The sequence below is a fragment of the Anguilla rostrata genome, chromosome 10 (assembly GCF_018555375.3).
Source record: "Anguilla rostrata isolate EN2019 chromosome 10, ASM1855537v3, whole genome shotgun sequence".
Taxonomy (NCBI): domain Eukaryota; kingdom Metazoa; phylum Chordata; class Actinopteri; order Anguilliformes; family Anguillidae; genus Anguilla; species Anguilla rostrata.
This window is the reverse complement of record NC_057942.1, coordinates 2,625,654-2,644,948: the sequence shown is the minus strand read 5'-3', so window position 1 is coordinate 2,644,948 and position 19,295 is coordinate 2,625,654. Positions and strand designations below refer to the sequence as shown.

General features: G+C 47.4%; 3 protein-coding genes across 3 annotated transcripts in view; 2 read left to right on the top strand and 1 right to left on the bottom strand.

Moving 5' to 3' along the window:
* Positions 1-169: 169 nt before the first annotated feature.
* si:dkey-13n15.2 (protein transport protein Sec24C) lies at positions 170-8,985 on the top strand. Its single transcript, XM_064297504.1, has 21 exons — positions 170-495; positions 1,264-1,543; positions 1,632-1,711; positions 1,912-1,980; positions 2,068-2,179; positions 2,435-2,562; positions 2,729-2,873; positions 2,991-3,097; positions 3,343-3,450; positions 3,820-4,007; positions 4,407-4,500; positions 4,749-4,853; positions 4,978-5,145; positions 5,254-5,350; positions 5,484-5,590; positions 5,894-6,122; positions 6,824-6,945; positions 7,359-7,538; positions 7,875-8,072; positions 8,366-8,455; positions 8,604-8,985. The coding sequence occupies exons 2-21, from the start codon at positions 1,315-1,317 to the stop codon at positions 8,742-8,744; spliced, it is 2,697 nt and encodes an 898-aa protein (XP_064153574.1). The 5' UTR covers positions 170-495; positions 1,264-1,314; the 3' UTR covers positions 8,745-8,985.
* Positions 8,986-9,204: 219 nt separating this feature from the next.
* mrps24 (mitochondrial ribosomal protein S24) lies at positions 9,205-11,027 on the bottom strand. Its single transcript, XM_064353424.1, has 4 exons — positions 10,930-11,027; positions 10,536-10,592; positions 10,184-10,295; positions 9,205-10,008 (listed from the first exon to the last, which is right to left on the bottom strand). Exons 1-4 carry the CDS (start codon positions 11,014-11,016, stop codon positions 9,725-9,727), a joined length of 540 nt encoding a protein of 179 aa, XP_064209494.1. The 5' UTR covers positions 11,017-11,027; the 3' UTR covers positions 9,205-9,724.
* A 1,959-nt stretch (positions 11,028-12,986) lies between these two features.
* Positions 12,987-19,295, top strand: part of LOC135233703 (calcium/calmodulin-dependent protein kinase type II delta chain-like) — a 59,511-nt gene continuing 53,202 nt past the window's right edge. Inside the window, exons 1-2 of the mRNA XM_064297503.1 lie at positions 12,987-13,287; positions 16,787-16,881. Coding sequence (XP_064153573.1) covers positions 13,226-13,287; positions 16,787-16,881 — 157 coding nt within the window. The 5' untranslated portion in view covers positions 12,987-13,225. The remainder of the gene's footprint in view (positions 13,288-16,786; positions 16,882-19,295) is intronic.

The following is a 19,295-nucleotide window of genomic DNA, read 5'->3' as shown; positions in this document are numbered from 1 at the left end:
ATAAAATATAATTCTATGCAGTAGCATATATAGCGCCATTGCTTTTAACATAGTTTTAGATTTAAATGAAGAACCACCAACGTTGAAATTATTTCGCTGAATATTATAGCGGCCACTGCGTGTCCTGTCATTACGTAATATACTGGACGTCGCGAACCGGAAATGGACAGTGGAGCTTACAGGGAGAGGAAGTCAGCATCTTGAGCTGTCATAGCGGCGCGTTTTACACGAAGAAGCCTGATTATAAAAGAGGTGTTCTGGCGTTAAATTGTAAAACATTATTGTAATGTGTGGCTATATATCGGCGCACCTTCTGGCATTAACTCGTGTCCTAGAATTTAACTCAATCGGGACAGGTAGAGACCGCCTATAGGACATCGATGGCGAGCGTGGTGTTAATAATATGATGGATATGGAGATGTTTCTAGGAAAATACGAGCGATTCTCAAGGTTCAAGCTGCGACAGATGATGCGTGTCTCCATGTGATGTCGAAGGTATGTACTGACTGTCTCGGTGGCGCGCTGTATTTCATTGTCGGGATGCTCGGTACCCAGAACTGCTCTAATGTTAGATTCCGTGATAACGCAATCCCTCCGAACAGCGGCAGGCGTGTGCCTCGACCTGTAAGATATGCAACCCGGTATGAACGATTCGGAAACCGATGCAGTTAGGCTACTGTACATATATATTACTGAACACGTAAAAAACATTAAATACTTTATATTGTATTTTAAACTAGGTTGTTGGCTACATGATCACGAGACCCTGCAAATGGATGGACTGAGCATGCGATTTCTAGACTGGCAGAATACCTGCATACTTTCTATGATGATGATGATGATGATGATGCATCTGTATACACATATTAGTATTAAGTAACCCTGCTGTCATGTTTACAGCTGTCAAAACGAATATTCTCACAATGCATTCAAATGGGCAGGATCCATATGACATGCGTTAGTTACCCTTAAAACCAAGTGCAATAGCACATATACAAAGAGACAGAATGAATATGCGAATATTTAGAGTCGGTCTTCAAATAAACATGACAACAAACCTGGAAGACAAAGACCGCCCCATGCTGTGTGGTTAAAATAAACCAGGGAGGTGTTTCATAAAGCGGGATTAGTGAGTTAGCTGGATAGCTGCGCTGAGTAAAACCCAGAACAGCTCTCTTTACTGCAGTCCGTGTTCCAGATTTGGGAGGGTTTTTTGGGGGATGGCAGGCAGATCCATTTCATTTTGTTTCCTGTCCTTGTCAGGACCCTGTTTTATGGTGCGCTTCACCCCGCCCCTGAGATTTATGGGAGAGGATGGACATCCCAGCGGCCAATCACGAGCAGCCTTGGGGTCACATGGGCTGGCCTGCAGCTGCCCCCATAGCCGGCTATGCAACAGCTGTGCCCAACGGCCCCCCACCTGGGCTCCAGTATCCGAATAAGGGCATCCAGAATGCACCCCCAATTATGGGGTCTGGCCACCCCCCAGGAGTCTGGCCCCATCAGAAGCCGTCCTGGGGCCCCCCTCCAAACCACTTCAATGGTAAATGAAGAAACATACATTTTACTCTGTAATAAAATGTTGTCCCTGCTTGTGATTCAGTTCTTCTTTTTTGACTCTTGTTTCCCAGGCATGTTATGTGAGCCCAATCCAGAATTGTCCTTTCGCAGTAACTCACAGTCACCACAAGGAGGCAGCAGTTCACAACCGGTGAGACTGACCAAAGCATTTTCCAAAAGTCCAAGTTTCAACATTTAAAGCCATCATCCACATATGTTATCAGTCTTTTTTATGCTCCTTTTGTGGTCTACAGTGTATGTGACCTAACTGAGGCATTCTTTCACATCACCTGACTGTGATTTGTGTGTAAAATTCCTGTTGAGTCTCCTTCTTTTTCCTCCCTCCCCCAGGACAGCAGAGTTTTGAGCCCCAGTTCTGAATCGCGATATGGCCTGGACCCCCAGTGCCTGCCTAGCGCGGTGAGTCTTCCTCCCCCCTCCCATTGCGGAAAGCAGTGCACAGGTGTATTACCTGGCTCCTCCCCCTCTCCCTCTCTCTCCCGACAGGTGCGGGGAATGCAGGAGAACAGGGAGGAATGGGAGGGAAAGGTGTTTGTTTCGGAGCCTGGCTCTCTGCTGCCCCCTCTGGCCACCACTGGCTTTACTGTGGAGGATCGAGGTACACTGGTCCACACTGGAATTGGAATGAATTTGTTTTTTACTCTGTTTGGTTTAATTGTGATTTTACTTATTTTATTTATTGGTCTTATCACTGTTTTACTAAAGGTCTGTTTTCATATTTTTTGCTCTATATTGGTTTTATTTATTCAACTTTTGACCTTTCTCAGCCTTTTGTACCTTTTTGGTTACTTTTAGGAACATTGCTAACATCGTTGGATTGATGGTTAATGTTTAGTTTCTCTCTCTCTCTCAGGTAACGCGAGCCCCAGGTTCATTCGCTGCACCTCCTACTCTTTCCCCAGCGAAGGAACGACTGCCCAGCTGAGCCACCTGCCCCTCGGGGCAGTACTGACCCCCCTGGCCAGGCTAGAGAAAGGCGAGGTCAGATTTGTTAGAACTATTGACAGTTTGTTTTAATATGGTGTTCTCAAAATGTTTTCTCGAATGAGTGTAATTAACTGTAATTAATTGTAATTTGTAATCACAGCAAAAACGTTTTGGATGTGCTAATGTGTAATAACATCTCTGCTTATGTTGTGCTGACCAGCGCCCTCTGCCGGTCTGCTCTGGGACTGCAGAGGGAGGGCTTGTGCCAGGCTGCAGTGGATGTGGTGCCTACATGTGCCCGTTCATGACCTGGCAAGACTGCGGGCAGAGATTCTCCTGCCCGTTCTGCGGGAAGCTCACCGAAGGTTCGGACCCGCGCTCTCTCCCTCTCTTCCTCTCCCTCCCTTTCCTTTCTTTCCCCCCTGTTTTCTGAGTCTCTCGCGGTCTGATCTGTGCTCGGCGCGCTGCCCTGTCGTTCTCAGTGCCGTGGCGGTGTTACCAGCCCACCGGCGGGGGGGGGCCACGGACGGACAGCGAACGCAGACCCGAGCTCTGTCTCGGGTCCTACGACGTCCTGGAGTCCGACACGGTCAGGAGCGCGTGGAAGCACGTCTGTTTAAACCGGCCCCTAGTGCAGACTGGTCTTTACTGACCTGCGTTACGCTGTCTGTGTACTCACTTTCATTCTGGCTGAATTAACACGTCACACTTATGTATATTTCTTCTTCTTCCATATTAAGTTTTTGTTTATCTGTATTTGCACGTGTGTGTGTGTCTGTGTGTGTGTGTGTGCTGTGTGTGTGTGTGTGTGTGTCCATGTGTGTGTGTGTACAGGGTCAGGCGGCTGGGCTGCTCTTGGCGTTGGACGTCTCTGCTCCTGCGCTGAAGAGTGGACACCTGGGTCTCATCTGTCAGCAGCTACGCTCCTTCCTCTCTCTGCCAGTACACACACACACCACCACCACACAATCATGCATCACACACGCACACATGCATACACACACACGACCCACCCTACCAGCACACGCATACACACGCACACATGCATACACACACTCACACACACACACGCATACACACACACACACACACACACGCATGCACACATGCATACACACACACACGCACACACACACACACATACACACGCATACACACGCACGCGCATACACACGCACATGCATACATACACACACACACACACATACACATACGTATTGGTCAGAGTCCATGGCAGGGCAAAAGTGTATCCCAAATGTAAAAATATTGCATTACGGAGCACAGCTCAAATATTTGTTTTGTCACAGAGAGGAAGGTGGGAACCAATCAGACCTGCGGGTGGGATTGATGACCTATGACAGCAGGCTCCACCTCTATGACCTCAGCCCCACTCTGTCCCGCCCCCACATGCTAATTATCACTGATACCACAGAGCTAGAACTGCCCACGTGGGAGGGGCTACTGGTGCCACTCAAAGACTCCAGATACTGCATTGACAGGTAGGGTTGTAGATTATTTTAATGTTATTATTATGAATAAATAGGAATTTAAGGTTCTGAAGTGTTGCTGAATATTTTTGGTCAAGGGGAAGTAGTTACTGTTTATGTCTACGACTCTCCATATCTAATACTTGCCAAACAAAGGTTTAGGCTTTCTTTAGCCTAATAATACAGTTCATTTAAGTACTGATTTCCCTGATCTTGCCGTTTTTAATAGGTTTCCAGGTAGGTGAGCATCTGTGCCTTCAGTTAAGCTTATGCAAAGCAGCCAAGCACTGTGAAACGATACTTTGGGCAAGTTCAAAAGTGATACTATCAGGAATCTATATAGCTGGTGAAGTGAAATGCAGTTTAATTAGCGGTTTAATTTATGATTTGTATTCGTTTGTATTTGTGCAGTTTGTTGCAGCAGATTCCCCGATTGGCTGAAGGGTCCGAGGACACGCCCTGCGCTCAGGATCTCCCCGTCCGTGCCGCGCTGAGGATACTGGAGGTGAAAGACCCAGACACGCTCGTGCCCGCTTTGAGCCTATGCCCACGCGTGGCACTCCATAACCAGCCTGACACTGCCCACGCCCGCTCAGAGCGTATGCCCACGCGTGGCACTCCATAACCAGCCTGACGCTGCCCACGCCCGCTCAGAGCGTATGCCCGCCAGCCTGTCTCTGCCCACACCCATGCCCTCTCAGAGCGTATGCCCACGCGTGGCACTCCATAACCAGCCTGTCTCTGCCCACACAGGCCATCGGGTGCCCAGGAAAGGTGCTTGTTTTCCAGTCCGCACCCCTGACTGAGGCGGCATTAAAACATGGATCCTCAGGGATCTTCAGCTCCAGCAAGCCCAAGGTTTTCTACGCCGTGTCTCTGTGCTTGCTTGGAAATTGTACAGTTGAAATAAAAAATGAATAAAAGATACACATTTTGAGTAACAGATGTTTCAGTATGTTTCTTCTGTTCCTTCACATTATAGACCCTGTTCCAGCCTTCAGAGCCTTGCGTGTCATTGGCTGAAGAGTGTGCCAATCAAGGCTGCAGCCTGCACCTCTTCCTGTTCTCCCAGCCGGATGTGGGCGGGGCCTGGCCAGGCCACACCCCGTATATGACAGGGGGAGGAGTTTACTGCTATGACAGTCTGCAGGTGTGCCTGTCGATTCACGCAGTTCAGTTCAGTTCACTGCAGACGCAGCACATGAACGTGGAAAATAAGGTAAAATTGTCTCTTTCCTCTGGGTTGTGTTTCCCGCAGTCAGAGGTGGACAGAGAGCAGCTGAGCTGTGACCTGCACAGGTGTGTGGAGACAGAGACGGCCTTCAAGGCCCAACTCAGGGTCTTCGTCAGCAAAGGTACGGAGGAATGAGGTGACGGTTGAGCTCTCTGTACTCGCGTGTGACACACTTTGAGCAGTGATTAGGCTTTTTTGTCGGTCATCAGTGAGCGTTCTGTGGATTAAAAGCATGCATTTGGGTTGTTCTGCAGGGCTGAGTGTGTCTGGATTTTACGGCTCGTTTATCCCTGGACCTGACCCCGCCCACGTCCTTCTGCCTTGGCGTGCCCTCGTCATTCACCATCCAGCCCCTGTGGCAGTAGCGTTCACCATCCAGTCTCTGGATGGGGCTGGTTCATGAGGTGGGGTGAGTCTTCATAAGGTGGCGGCTTGCAGTGAGCTCTCATACAGGTGGGGCTGAGTCTTCATGCAGGTGGGGCTGAGTCTTCATGCAGGTGGGGCTGAGTCTTCATGCAGGTGGAGCTGAGTCTTCATACAGGTGGAGCTGAGTCTAAATTTTTGTTTTCACTTATGTGTCGTTAACTGACATTGTAAAGCAATAGACTGCTTTCTAATGTATTAAAAGTGCACTGATGCTCTAACTGGGCGAGGTTGACTGTAGAAGTGGAAAAGCACCAGACACACACAGATGCCCCCCCACCCCTGGACACGATGCCCCCCTGGGGCCTCACCTCCCTCTCCTCTGTGCCAGGCGGCCCTGTCTTACACCAGCGCTTGGGGGGAGCGGAGGACCCGGGTGCACAGCCTGACCCTGCCCTGCTCACGCCACCTTCTGGACACCTTCCGCACCTGCCAGGCTCAGACGCTGCTCACCTTCTACTGCAAGAAAGGTAAAGACCGTCTGCCCTGGCGCAACTGTGTAGCGCAGCTCAGGGGCTGCGGGTTCGATTCCCAGCTGGAGCACAGCCATTGTGCCCTCAAGCCAAGTGCATGACCTGACCTGCTTCAGCAAATATCCACCTGTGTAAATGGATTATAAAGACTGTAATCTGCGTAAGTGACTCTGGATAAGAGCATCTGCCTAATGCTTAAAAAAATAAAATAAAAATGTTGAATGCAGAGAAGCTGACGCAGATTAGGCCTGGGGAACTTTTGAGAGGAATCGGATTGTAATTTTGATCCAGCTTTACACAATATGAGTTTACTCAGAATATGACGAGTGTATTACCTTAGAAGCCCAGCTGAATGGTGAAATTTCATTTGCTAATGTGTGGAATGTTTTAGATGGCCAATGTCTCTGTGCCCATCTCTGTGTTGAGCCACTGTGTATGATCCTACAGCCTGTGATCCATTGTGTGTGACCCTAATGGAGTATGGAGCCCTGTGGCCTGGTTTGCACTGAGAGTGTGTTGCTGCTGCTGTTGCTGTTGCTGCTGCTGTTGCTGTTGTGTTGCTGCTGATGCTGTTGCTGCTGATGCTACTGTTGCTGTTGCTGCTGCTGTTGTGTTGCTGTTGCTGCTGTTGCTGTTGCTGCTGCTGTTGCTGCTGCATGTATCACGGTTCTCTAACGCCTCTTGTCTCTGTGCTGCAGTGTATTGCGCGGTGCTGGAGCGCCCCCTACAGGAAGTGCGTGAGGAGCTGCAGGCAGATGTGACCCAGTTGCTGGCCTCTTACCGCAAACACTGCAGCTCCACTGCGGTATCACCGGGCCAGGTGGGGGGGGGGGGGGGGCAAGGATGACTTTGTATGTCATGTATTTTAGATATACTCATTTCAATGATTTACTCCAAAATAACAACTTTGTAGTCAGTATGCCTGTATGAGCTGGTTCCTGTGTAATATATGTAATAATGTAGTACAGTCAGTGAGATGTCGTTGAACAAATTTTAAAAACATTTTAACTTCCTTTTACATTTAGTCATTCAGCGAGTATCACAGCAACGTACACAGTGGTACAAAAGGCCCAGAGGCTGTTAATATCGATAATAAATCACAGTAATATTTGCTTGCCGTTGCTGAGTTTTAACCTGTGTTGACCCGTGTGCTGATCCGTGCTCTAACCCGTGTTCTGACCCGTGTTCTAACCCGTGTTCTGACCCGTGTTCTGACCCGTGTGCCGTGTGCAGCTGGTGCTGCCCCAGTTCCTGAAGGCTCTCCCGGTCTACGTGAACAGCCTGCGCAAGAGCGAGGTTCTGCTGCCGTGCGTGCGCAGCACTGTCACCCAGCGTCTGCACCTGCGCAGCCAGCTGCTCTGCCAGGACGTCAGGACCACTGCCACCCACTTCTACCCCCTCCTGCTTCCTCTGGTGAGCACAGACTCTACCCACTGCCCCTCACTTCTACCCCCTCCTGCTTCCTCTGGTGAGCACAGACTCTACCCACTGCCCCCCACTTCTACCCACTTCCTGCTTCCTCTGGTGAGCACAGACTCTACCCACTGCCCCCCACTTCTACCCCTCCTGCTTCCTCTGGTGAGCACTGCCCCTCACTTCTACCCCCTCCTGCTTCCACTTTCACCCCACCAGACCAGATGCCCCGTGCATGTCTAACATGATCAAACACTCTGAAAATGAGTGGTAGGAATATTGCGTTTTATCATTTGCATTTTGTATCTCTCTTCCCCCCCACCTGACCACCCTCAGCCAATGAGCAGCGAGCCGCTGAGCGCGCTCAGTGCGATGGAGGCGGTGCGTTGCAGTGCCAGCAGTCTCGACCCCGGGAGCCTGTTCTTGGCCCACTGCTCGCTGTCGCTGTTCCTGTGGGTGGGGCAGGGCGTCCCCGCCCACGTCCTGCTGCAGCTCTTCAACACCACCTGCTTCTCCCTTTTACCCTCGGGACAGGTGAGTGTGCCCCCCCCGCCCCTCCCCCCCCCGGCAGGAGTGGTGTTTGTTTTAAACCAGTCCACCCAGGAAGGGAATTTAAATTAACTGAATAATGCTCTTAGAATTCTATGGGGATTTTTCAGTTGATTGGTTTCAGTTCATTTCCTGAACTGATGTATTTGAGATATTGTTGATCCCAGCACTGTGGAGAGCAGAAAACTGTTCACTCTGTGTTGTGGTGTGTGTTTCTGTTTGGTGTGTCACTGATTGGTGTGTTTCCGATTGGTTTGTTTCTGATTGGTCGCCCACAGCTGTGCCTGCCTGAGCTGCAGAATCCTCTGTCTGTCACTGTGAGGAAGCTCATTCACAGCCTACAGTCACAAGCGCCCTGTGCTGTCAGGGTGAGTCTCCTGCACACACACAACCCCAATACACACGCTTACCCACATACACACACACACCAGGTTTTGCTCAGCGCAGTTATCCAGCTAACTCAGTAGTCCTGCTTAGTATAACACCCCCCTGACTGCAGACACTGCCCCTCCTCAGCTGCAGGTGGTGAAACAGGGAGACAGCAGTGAAGAGGCACTACAGCGCCTCCTGGTGGAGGACAAGAGTCCCAATGGTGGGGCATCGTACGCCGACTTCCTGTACCACCTGCACGTCAACTCGCTGCGTCTCCTGGTTTGACTCCGCGCACGCCCCACACCGTTAATGAACTACGTTACCCAGAGTCCTCCTCTTTTCTCTGATCTCTAGGTCAGGTTCTGAAATTAACGTGGTCCCCTTTAACTGAGCTGAAAATCTAGCCCCTCAACAGGAAATGGATGCAGTGGTAAGACTGTTACTGAACTGCTGTTCACACCAGGACAGCACAGACATGTACACATCATACCAAGCAATAAAGCACGTGGTGTACCGGTTTTCCATTGTTACCGTATGGCTGCAGATTTTTATACTGCATATTTGTTTTGTCTGAAATTAGTACATGGTGATAATTTATGCTAAAAGACGCAGCATGTTTTTGGGATCGGATACTCAAAGGACAAACTGAAAGCTCTAATGCTCACACATATGTATAATTTTTTATATGGTTTTTTTCCAGCTTCTACACAGTCCCTCTGTTTATATAATACACAAATTCAAGGTCTTGGTTTCATATGAAAAAAGGCCAGTTTATTTCTCCAGAACATTTATTCACCTGTGAGAATAGCATGGATCCAATCCACACGGTTGGCAAAGTTCCCAGTTAAACAGATAATCAGCTCTGCCCAAAGACCCATTATTTGCACAACCCAATCCTTCGAACCTTTGTTCAAGTGACTCAGAAATGTCTGGTATACGGAATGAAAATGTTATGCCGCGCTCTTATGATTCCAGTGGTTTATTTTTTAAATACAAAATCATAATGCGTTCCTCTTCACACAAGTTCTTCTCCATGGTCTTGTCCAAACACTTCCAATGGTCTGATCCACCACACACTGGACATGGGCGTCACTGTGAAACTCACATCTTTCAAAATTCAGCACTGCCAATTATTAACATACTTAATTCATATACAAAATGAATCACGTGCCACATGTATTACCATAGACCACCACCTCCTCCTCCCTGTCCGTTTTAGATATTTAAGTCTGTCCATTCTGAAATAAACAGCGCGGCACCTGCGCTCACAAGTACTTGTACACCGTTTTGTCCTCCAGGGTCTGCAACTCCAGTTTCACGGGACATTTGTAGAAGTGCGAGAGCAGAGTCTCGGTGTAGCCAATGAGGAAGTAGTATTTACTGGCCTGCAGTTTCTGGGTCAGCAAGCCGCACACCACCAGCATGTTGCCTCTGCGCTTGATGACCAGCTCGTCCGCGAGGCAGCTGTGGAACGTGCCGAACATGAAGCGCCGTAAAAAGACGTCCTCCACCGTCCTGTCGGCGGCCCCGTCCTCCCCCGCCAGATTACCTGCGAGGAGACGAATCGCCCCCACATCAAGATAATGAAAACAATGATACGAAACTTGGTTGGAAGATATTTAGGGAAACACTGGCTGAAGTGCGGCTAGATATATATATGCGCTATTTTACTGAATAAGGATTTAATTCAACCCGGGATTAATACGCAAAAACAGGCCACTTACTGGTGTGCTGCGATAACCAGCCCTTGCGATGTGCAATGTAGTGCGGGTGGACGGCCTGCTCGTAAGTCAGGGGTCTGTTCCCTTTTCCCACACGAATGCGTGCTGCGCGGTTCTGCAAATAGAGAATGGTACGACATCTTCTCAGCATGGTATGACTGCAAGCAAAGTGCGCTACGATTTCTGGATGTAAAACTGAAGTAGGTAAATTACTATTGCAAATTGCAACGATCACAATACATGCCAAATTATATACAGTGTCATTCTGATGTGAAAGTAAAGGTAGACTAGGCTACTATGTAACTTTGAGTCGCATCCGAGAGGAATTAAGTAATTGAAACTATGGTCTGTTTACCTTGCAACACACAGCGGTTGAATGGAATCCCCGTGGTCGTATCCAGGTCAAAGCACTCTAAAAGACGGACATAACCAATCAGACAAAAAGGTTCAACTAAACACAGATCAAATAGTCCATATAAAAATGTCGTCCACTTGTCACAACACACCAATCTCGCACAATAGACTGTGAATTAAAACAATAATCGGGTAGTAGCTAGCTGGTTAGTATTCTGTCTACAGCAAGAATGAGCATGGTGCACCGCAGTCTGCGTAGCATCACCTGTACAGTATCTTCTGGCTAACCACTACATTAAACTAACAGGTACAATACTGGACGGTATAGTTGGCTTACTATGTAAAATAATACTGACTGAGTTTCATAGTTTTCTGAGGTAATAAGTGTACATTACCGACATAACCGACAACCAAGACTTCAAGGACGATGCCATTTTGAAACGCACGTCGTTTTCCTCGGCGCATACATATGACGTCACCATTTGAGGGGACACAGTCTGTAGTTACACAGAGCTAGTCTTTATTCCCGATATTTTTATTTTCTGAATGTCATTGCACTAGTCGTAATATAATACCGTTTAAATGCTATAATTTAATGCGATGATACTAGATTTATGGCAGCTCCCCAAGTTCATATAATAGTTGTATCCAGTTTCAAATTTATGACAGTGAATGTAGTGTACGAATTTACTTTCAACTTACTTCATCACCGGTGTACAATTAATTTAATAAGTAATGTTACAAATAATAACAATGTCGTTTTAGACGTGATTATAGAAATTTAAAGCCAAATAATTAATAGCATTTTCTAATCTAGCCGATGGATTTGTTTCCACACGGTCCTTAAAATATGAGCACCAATCCCCGGCTTGTTTTGCTCATAGACATGTATGTATATATATATATATATATGTGTGTGTGTGTGTGTGTGTGTGTGTGTGTGTGTGTGTGTCTGTCTGTGTCTACGGTTTTGCTGGTTACATTCTAACGTAAAATATTGGAACAGCGTTTAAAGTATGTGTATTAGTATTAGTATGTGTATTAGTGAACATGACTTTCATAATTATGATAAACGTTATGCAAGTTCACAAAAACATTTTTATTAAAATACAAATGCATATTCAGTTTTGCTGGTCTATGGCAGAAATAGAAATGTAGTTAACCCATGAAACCACTAGAGGGCACTGTTGCAGGTTACTGAATGTGTGTGTGTCGGTTTGTCTGCGAGCAGAATACTTGAAAAGCCTGCGGGTGGATTTTGGAACATAGTGTAATAATTAGCCTTGGCTCAAATATATAAAGAAATAAACAAAAATTAGGCCTCATGCAAGTAAAGCAGCATAGGAGTGACCTTATTAAGTTTATTTTGTGTGTCTTTGCATTTCAAAAGTGCTTCATATAGAGCATTTATGTTGGTTGTGTGGTAAATAGAATTGAGTTTTGTTCTAAAAAAACATCAAGCAAAATTGGAGAGTTGCGAGAAATTTGTGATGGGGAGGGAGGAATACGAATAAGTATGAATGTTTTCCTCCCCATTCTTCCTTGCTCATGATTTGATATATTTTAATGAGGTGTACAGCCGATTAACTAGAATTTTCACTTCTGAAGTTTGAAATGATAAAACCATACCACTGCAGTTAGCATGAGAGCCCCAGACAGAAAATTCTCATAATTTGTCAGTTTTGGTATTTAAATTGATGAGTTTCAATAGTGGTGGACTGAAAATATATACCTCGTTGTTATTAAAACTATCACCAGTAACACTGATGATTTGAATACAAGCTGATCACATATCTAAAAAATAGGCTCTTTTTTCTGTTGCACATGCCCAAATATGGTTTTAATGGGGACGGTCAGAGCAAAGTTACTTGTGCATACTAAGTTTGAGAATAGGTCATTTAAGCACAAAGGAAATTGCCTGGTCTGAATCTGACCAGGATTGTGGTCATCTTTTAAGCTAAAATTCACGGTGGGTATTAGTTCTAAATGCAATTTCTTACTAACGATGTGATTCTCCACACGTCGTCTCACTTTTAGTTTGTGTCAGTTATCCCCACAATGATTTTCTGTATCACTCGTTCCCATATGATAGCCGTTCCCTAATTGGAAATATAATGTAGGCTAATTGTAAATGTCGTTAGGCTGTCAATACAACATAAGGCAGGGTGACAAGCTTGCTCCTTTTGAATTCTACGTTCAACGTTTTTTTTTCCCCCTTCATCTGTGATGCATTATTCATCTTAATCAACCATGTTTATGCACGCACAATTTTCACCAAATGCAAAATATTAGTTTGACTCAATATTTTTTAGTCCCTAGAGGAAACAAAGTACGTAGCTGGCAAATTAAATAACGAGCGTTGAATCAGTGCCCACGCACGCGCTTGATATGGAGTGACCAATAGGTGGCGACAGAGAGCCTTATGCTAGGGGCGCTTGCACGTATTGAGTAAGTGCACGACACAGTAGGCTGGGATAGAGGGGGAGAGACGCAGGCAGTCCGCTAGCTCGCTAGCAAAACCTCTCCTTTACCCGAATACATATCTGCTGCTGTTTGTGACGACTAATAACAGCAAAAATCGGCAGCAAAAACCCAAGAACGCCTCTGTAGAAATTAAGTAATATTCACAGAGTGGAAGTCAACGTGCTGAAAACAGTGACACTATATCCAGACCCGAGATAAGACGGCGACATGGCTACGACAACCTGTACACGATTTACGGACGAGTATCAGCTATACGAAGAGCTCGGAAAGTAAGATGTTGTTATTTAACGTTATGTGCTATAACGTGACCGTTAGGTCTCAATTTTGCTGTTGTGTTTTGATGACTGTTATTACGGTGTTTCGCGTATATGCAAATGTGTGTCCGTTTCGTTGGGTGACAGATGACAGCACATTGACACATTCTACATGGCGATCCAGCCAACGCTCGCTTGTTCCCATTCTCCAGTGTAAAGCTCGCGGCAGCACACCCACACACATACACACACACACACACACACATACACACACACACGCTGGCTTCGGTAATCGAGGCGAACAGTGTCTTTCTGAAATCAAAGCTAGCGACATAGCTGCGCCCGTCTCTGATCGCCTGCTCGTCGGGTCTTCGGCCCCCGTCTGCACAGCAGCGAGCTGGCCACTGACATTTTGAGCTGTCAGAACTCGGGGCGGCTGTTTGGTGCCTGTAATCTGTAGGCTATGTGGTGGAACATGCCTGCTGCCTGACGTCAGGGACGTATTTTGTTCGCCTCCCCCCTCCCCTTGGTTTATATTGAGCCGCTTTGCCTTGTTTTCTGTTGAATTATTAATTTTTGCCCCGCGATGCAATTCAGCCGGTTGTAGTCAGCTAGATATTATTACGCAAAAATCTCTGCCCCGATACACACATGCTCACTCGTGTATTTTCGGGGGAGACGAGCCCCTTTAATTTATTACCAGTTTAATCTGTCAGTGGTGACATGTCTAGCAGCACAGCTATTGAACCTAACGTAGCTATTCGGTTGCTAACCGATATGGCGTGGACATCTTGGTCCGTGGAAAAATAATGAAGCTTATCAGTGACCGAGCGGAGACGAGAAGCGCTCGTTGGCCGCTCGTTTACGCACTGCTGCACCTCATGGAAAAAAAGACGGACATAGTAAACGTCTTGCTAGCTCAGGTGGAAAGCTTTCCATTTTGACTGAAACTTTTTGAAAACAGACTGCATACAAGGCGCTGTTTTCGATTGTGTTCGGCGTTTAATCCTTTTTCGATGAACGGTACCTAAGATTGGGCCAGTATTGTACGGCGTTCACGTGCTGACATAAATTCTATCGCGCGCTCAGTGCTTATTTCCCTCGTGCGTTCACGATGAAATCTCAATTTCTAAATGCAAAGCGGCGCCCATTACATTACAATCACTTTTCAGACACGGTTATCCAGAGCGACTAATAACAGTGAAAGAGCGCTTGTTGTGTTGCTGCTTGTTTCCATACTCTCTCCCGTTCTTTCTCACGCTGCCGATGTAGTGTATATCATATGAAATGGAGTATTGAGTCAAACGTGATGCAACAGAATATTTAAACCCTGAATTCTACATTGCCCAGTTTCAGTTCATTTAAATCTGCATTTATTGTAGTTTACGCACACAAACACACACATACGTAATTCATATTAAGAGATCAGCTGTATCAGCTGTAGCTCAGTATCAGCTTCTCCACTAATGTGCATTGCCACACTGAGCTAGATTTGTTGTGCTGAGTGGTGGCCAATTTTCAGCTGTCATAGAAATTTGGAGAAAAGCTGATGTTGGTTGTTGTGTGCACATGCCACAAAAGTAGTTCATGCGAAATGTTGGAAAAAAAACACAAAAAAACCTAAGATCATATCGTCGTCACCGTGTTTTAATTTCCTGCGGGTGGCGTCTTCGCAGGGGTGATGCCGTTGCAGGTGCGAGTAATTACGCACGCGGCAGGTGCGCTCGCGACTCCGCGTCTCGCGAAACGGGGAGCCGCGCAGTGTTCCGGGCGCGAGCTCGTCGGGGAGACAGCTGTAGCGCGTGTTTTCGCGAGTGAGCGCGTGTAGCCCGCTATAGCCCGCCCCGGCTCCCCAGCGGCTCCAGCTATTCCAGCTATGCGGGGTGAGGCGCGCGCGTCTGATGGAGCCGGGCCGCCTGGCCTTCTCCCGGCTGCCGCGTCAGTCGCCTGACAGCCGCTGGTCTATAAATCAGTTTAATGTCTCTTCCAAAAGACAGGCAGGGCCGGGCTCAGGCGCTAATGAAAAGCACTTTGTTCACACATGCATTACATCCAGCTGCGGATCGCCCACGGCTTCTGAATATCACCTCGTACCCCCCACCGTGTTACTGCGGTGTCTCGGGAACATTGGGAGAATGTTGGTCATTAGATCGGTGCGGAGCTGCTTTTCTCTCTCTCTCTCTCTCTGTGACAGAGGGCTATCTCAGTTGGAGTACAGGCTGACCCTTGCGGTGATTCACTGTGCCTTTCCACTTGACACCATTGACAGCAGTAGGCCTTGGCTCTGACTGGCTCTTAACGCTTGCAGACTGAACTACGCCCGGCGAAGTCTGTGCATGACGTTATTATGTTTTCTGCCATTAATCCGGAACCAGAAAGGTCCCTCCAGATTTTGATGTGTATCGAAGAGCTGTGTGCTCTCTTGTATGAAAGATTCACTGTGTAATTTAATGAAAGTGTGAGTGTGTATGTGTGTGTGTGTGTGTGTGTGTGTGTAATGGGCAATTTTGTGCCCGTCCCTGTGTGAGTGAATTTGTAGGTGTCCAGGTTCTGCTAAATCTGCTCTCTCTCCGTCACTGTCTTTCACGTTGTACACATTGTACCATTTGTGCACATTCCGGAGTTTGCTGATTAAGCACGGGCACGGGGCGTCATCGGAGAGTCTTATTAAGCGGACAGGCCCGTGCAAGTAGGCCAAATTTCGATGCCGCAAGCAGAAAAATAAATGCGTAAATGAATTCGCCGTAGGCTTTTAGAATGCGTGCGGACGGCATCAAGCTTTTGCATTCGCTGCTCAACGCGAAGCCGAAAATGCAAGCGGGGCAGAAACGTCGGGGGCTGCGGACGCGCGTCCGTGCGATTTTTAAAGCTCACGAAACGTCCCGTTCAGAATCGCACGCTCCAGTTGTTCGGTCTTGGTCACGTGACGTGCTGTGGGTGTGTGTAGTATGCAGTAACTGCACACGCCTCACCTCTCGCCACGATGCTGGCCGCCTCCCCCAGTCCGTCTCGGTCAAGCTGCCACAACAAACCTCTGTCCTCTTGTACTCATTCGTTCCTTCAAAAGAGGGCCAATCCGTGGACAGTTCGGCGCTATGGACTGGTTTCCCTGACAAGGTGTCGTTGCTTTCCTGTTTAGGATGATCGGGACACAGATACAGCCCCCTGCGTCTTACGGATGAGACAATAGAGAACAGGGCGGGACCCGTGTTGGCGCACTGGCCCCGTTTCCTGGTGTGGTGTGCCTTGGCCACTTTCCTCAGAAACTTCCTGTTCCTTGTCCAAAGGCGATGCAGTGTGTGAATTGCCGAGGAAAAAAAAAAAAGCCTTATAATAAGCCAATAATTTGCTTTCAGGAATGACGGCCATTTTGTTTCTCCTGCTCTCTTTCTTTCATGAGAAAAAAACCCCTTGGTCCAATGGATAATAAAGCAAAGAAAATGAATAAATGAGATGTTTGAATCAGTTGCCGGAACCTTTCTAACCTATGTTCCTCCTGTCTTTGTTTCCCCAGGGGAGCCTTTTCAGTGGTGCGCAGATGTGTCAAACTCTGCACAGGCCAGGAATACGCAGCCAAAATAATCAACACCAAAAAGCTGTCTGCAAGAGGTAGGCCTACACTGTGCGCAGAGGTGTGAAATGTGTTTGGGGGTGGTGTGGGGGTGGGGGGGGGTGAGTGTTAAATGGAGTCCCAAAGGGAACTCAGACTAATAACTTGCTGTGGTCACAGGAAGTTGTTGCGCACTGCCGACAGCTCTGAAAACCCCATTATCTCCCCCGTAATTGGAGTTCCTTCACAGGTATAAAGGTAGCGGTTGATTTACACCCCCCTGGAGACAGCCGGTCACTCTTGCAGGAAAAGTAAAGCAGTTCCCCGAGCAGTGAGGGCTGAGAGTCTTGAGCTTGCCCCGGGTCCGGAGGTGCTACTTTAAGGCCACCTTTGGATGAGCCATTTGTGTGGTTCTGTCTCGCGGGCCCTTGACGTACCTCTGCCGATGATCACGAGCTCTATGATTTCAGGTCACTTCACGTAAAATGTGACTGTTGACCGGCTCAGTTCTATCAAGCTCTGCTTGATATCTTCCATCTTCCGCGATGCGCTTTCCTCCGTCGTGAAATCGTGAGCCATAAATTAAACCGTTTCCTGTCCCCTAGCCTACCTCAGAACCACAAAGGCTGCACTTTCGGGACGGAATGCTGAACTCTTGATCGTTGTTTCCTATTGGCCGTTTCGAGGCTCTGCGTTGGCGCGCATGGCGGCTGCTCGCTGGACGGGGGCCTTTAAGCGGATCGGTACTTCACGGTGCCGGCATAACGAGATTGGCAGAATCCCCTGGATTATCACACCTACGCCATCACAGGACCGGGAAGGGCTCGGGCCAATCAGAGACAGCGAAGCCGCCAGATTGCGTGTCCGTATTAGTGAACATGGCTGTTGATCTGCGGGACGGATCAGCACCTACGTTCTTTAACACAGAATTATGTTTTATGGGGCAGTGTGATTATATTAGTGACCATGGTGTTTTTTTTATTCTGTGTGTAGTATTGGTTAAAGGTGTACCACCGGTGCACGTGTTGTTTTATCGTGTGTTTTATTTTATTAAAAGTGCCGTAGTTTGTTTTGCTTCATTCCTGCTTCGTCTGAAGAGAGTGAGTCAGTGCAGCACAACCAAAGTTTTAGTTTCTGTGACTATGATGTGAAGACTAATAAAGCACATGGTATGAAGAATGAGTGTTGACGTATGTGACGTGTGTTTGTGTGCATGCGTGTTGTGTGTGTGTGTGTATGTGTGAGTGCGTGTTGTGTGTGTGTGTGTGTGTACGTGTGTGTGTGTGTGTGTATGTATGTGTGTGTATTATGGCGGCTCAGGCTCTTGCGTCGGTTGGACCTATGCGGCCAGAGCACGAGACTCTCATGTGACCCAGAGAGGTGAAGTTGGACACGGCTCGGGCACGGAGAGAGCCCTCGCGCTGGCCTTGTGCGAGCGCTGTTGCATACCTCAGCTTCCGTCAGTGAGACATCATACCACCGATACCGGCTGCCACCTTACCCAGTGCACCTTTAAATACTCTGAGTGCGTTTGGAGGGAAAATAACGGGCTTGTATTCCCTCAGCCGTGGCCTTTACTCTGCGCTTTGTCGCAAGAGCGCGAGCTCTTTATGCAGTTAGAACACATGAGCAGTTTTACGTTTTAGTGATGGAGAGGCGGAGACTCTTGGAGCGTTCTCTTGGAAATAATTACAGTAAAATAACATGGATATTCCCAGTAGAAAGTGTTTTTTTTTTAATAGCTGAGATGATTTTTTCCTGTGTGAATTATGTTATTTGACACATTTGTTGTAGATATTAATTGCGATGTCAAGAAAAAAATGTTTGTAACTGCGGTTTTCACTGCAAATCACGGTGGTCGTCCAGCGTATGAACGGTTAATGCCATCAGTTGCGAGTAGAAACTGGAGCAAATGTGAGGGGGTGTGGCCGAAGGCTAAGCGTAAAGCCAATAGGCGAGCGACTTTACGGATATGGGCGGTACTGTAGGCGTGCTTTCAGAAGGATTCGTACATCGTCCAATAAGAACTCGCAACAGCTCTGTAGGGTAAGATGGTGATTGGTCAATAGGTTTTTTCAGCACTAACTGCAATGCGGTGGCGGGGTGACCTGGATTTACCCGGATCTTTTTATCGGAAACACTTCGGTGGCTATAGGAAAGTAATTACAGTGTTGGATTCAATACCGTTGTGAATATTAAAAACCAAAATAATGAAAACCGTTTAAAGTATTTTCTGTTTCAACACGAACACGTAATTCTAAACATTGTTGGAACAATACATTCGCAGCTAGTTGTTTTGACTCGCTATGCGAATTGGCAATTCAGATGGTTTAAGAAATAGATATTTGTGTATGCCATAATAAGCCATTTTTTTCGTGTGGAGTGGGCGGTTCACATTAACACAAACATGAAAGCAATCGTGCAGAACTGCACGTAGCTACTACTTCAGGGTTTGGATGAAAATACGAAAACA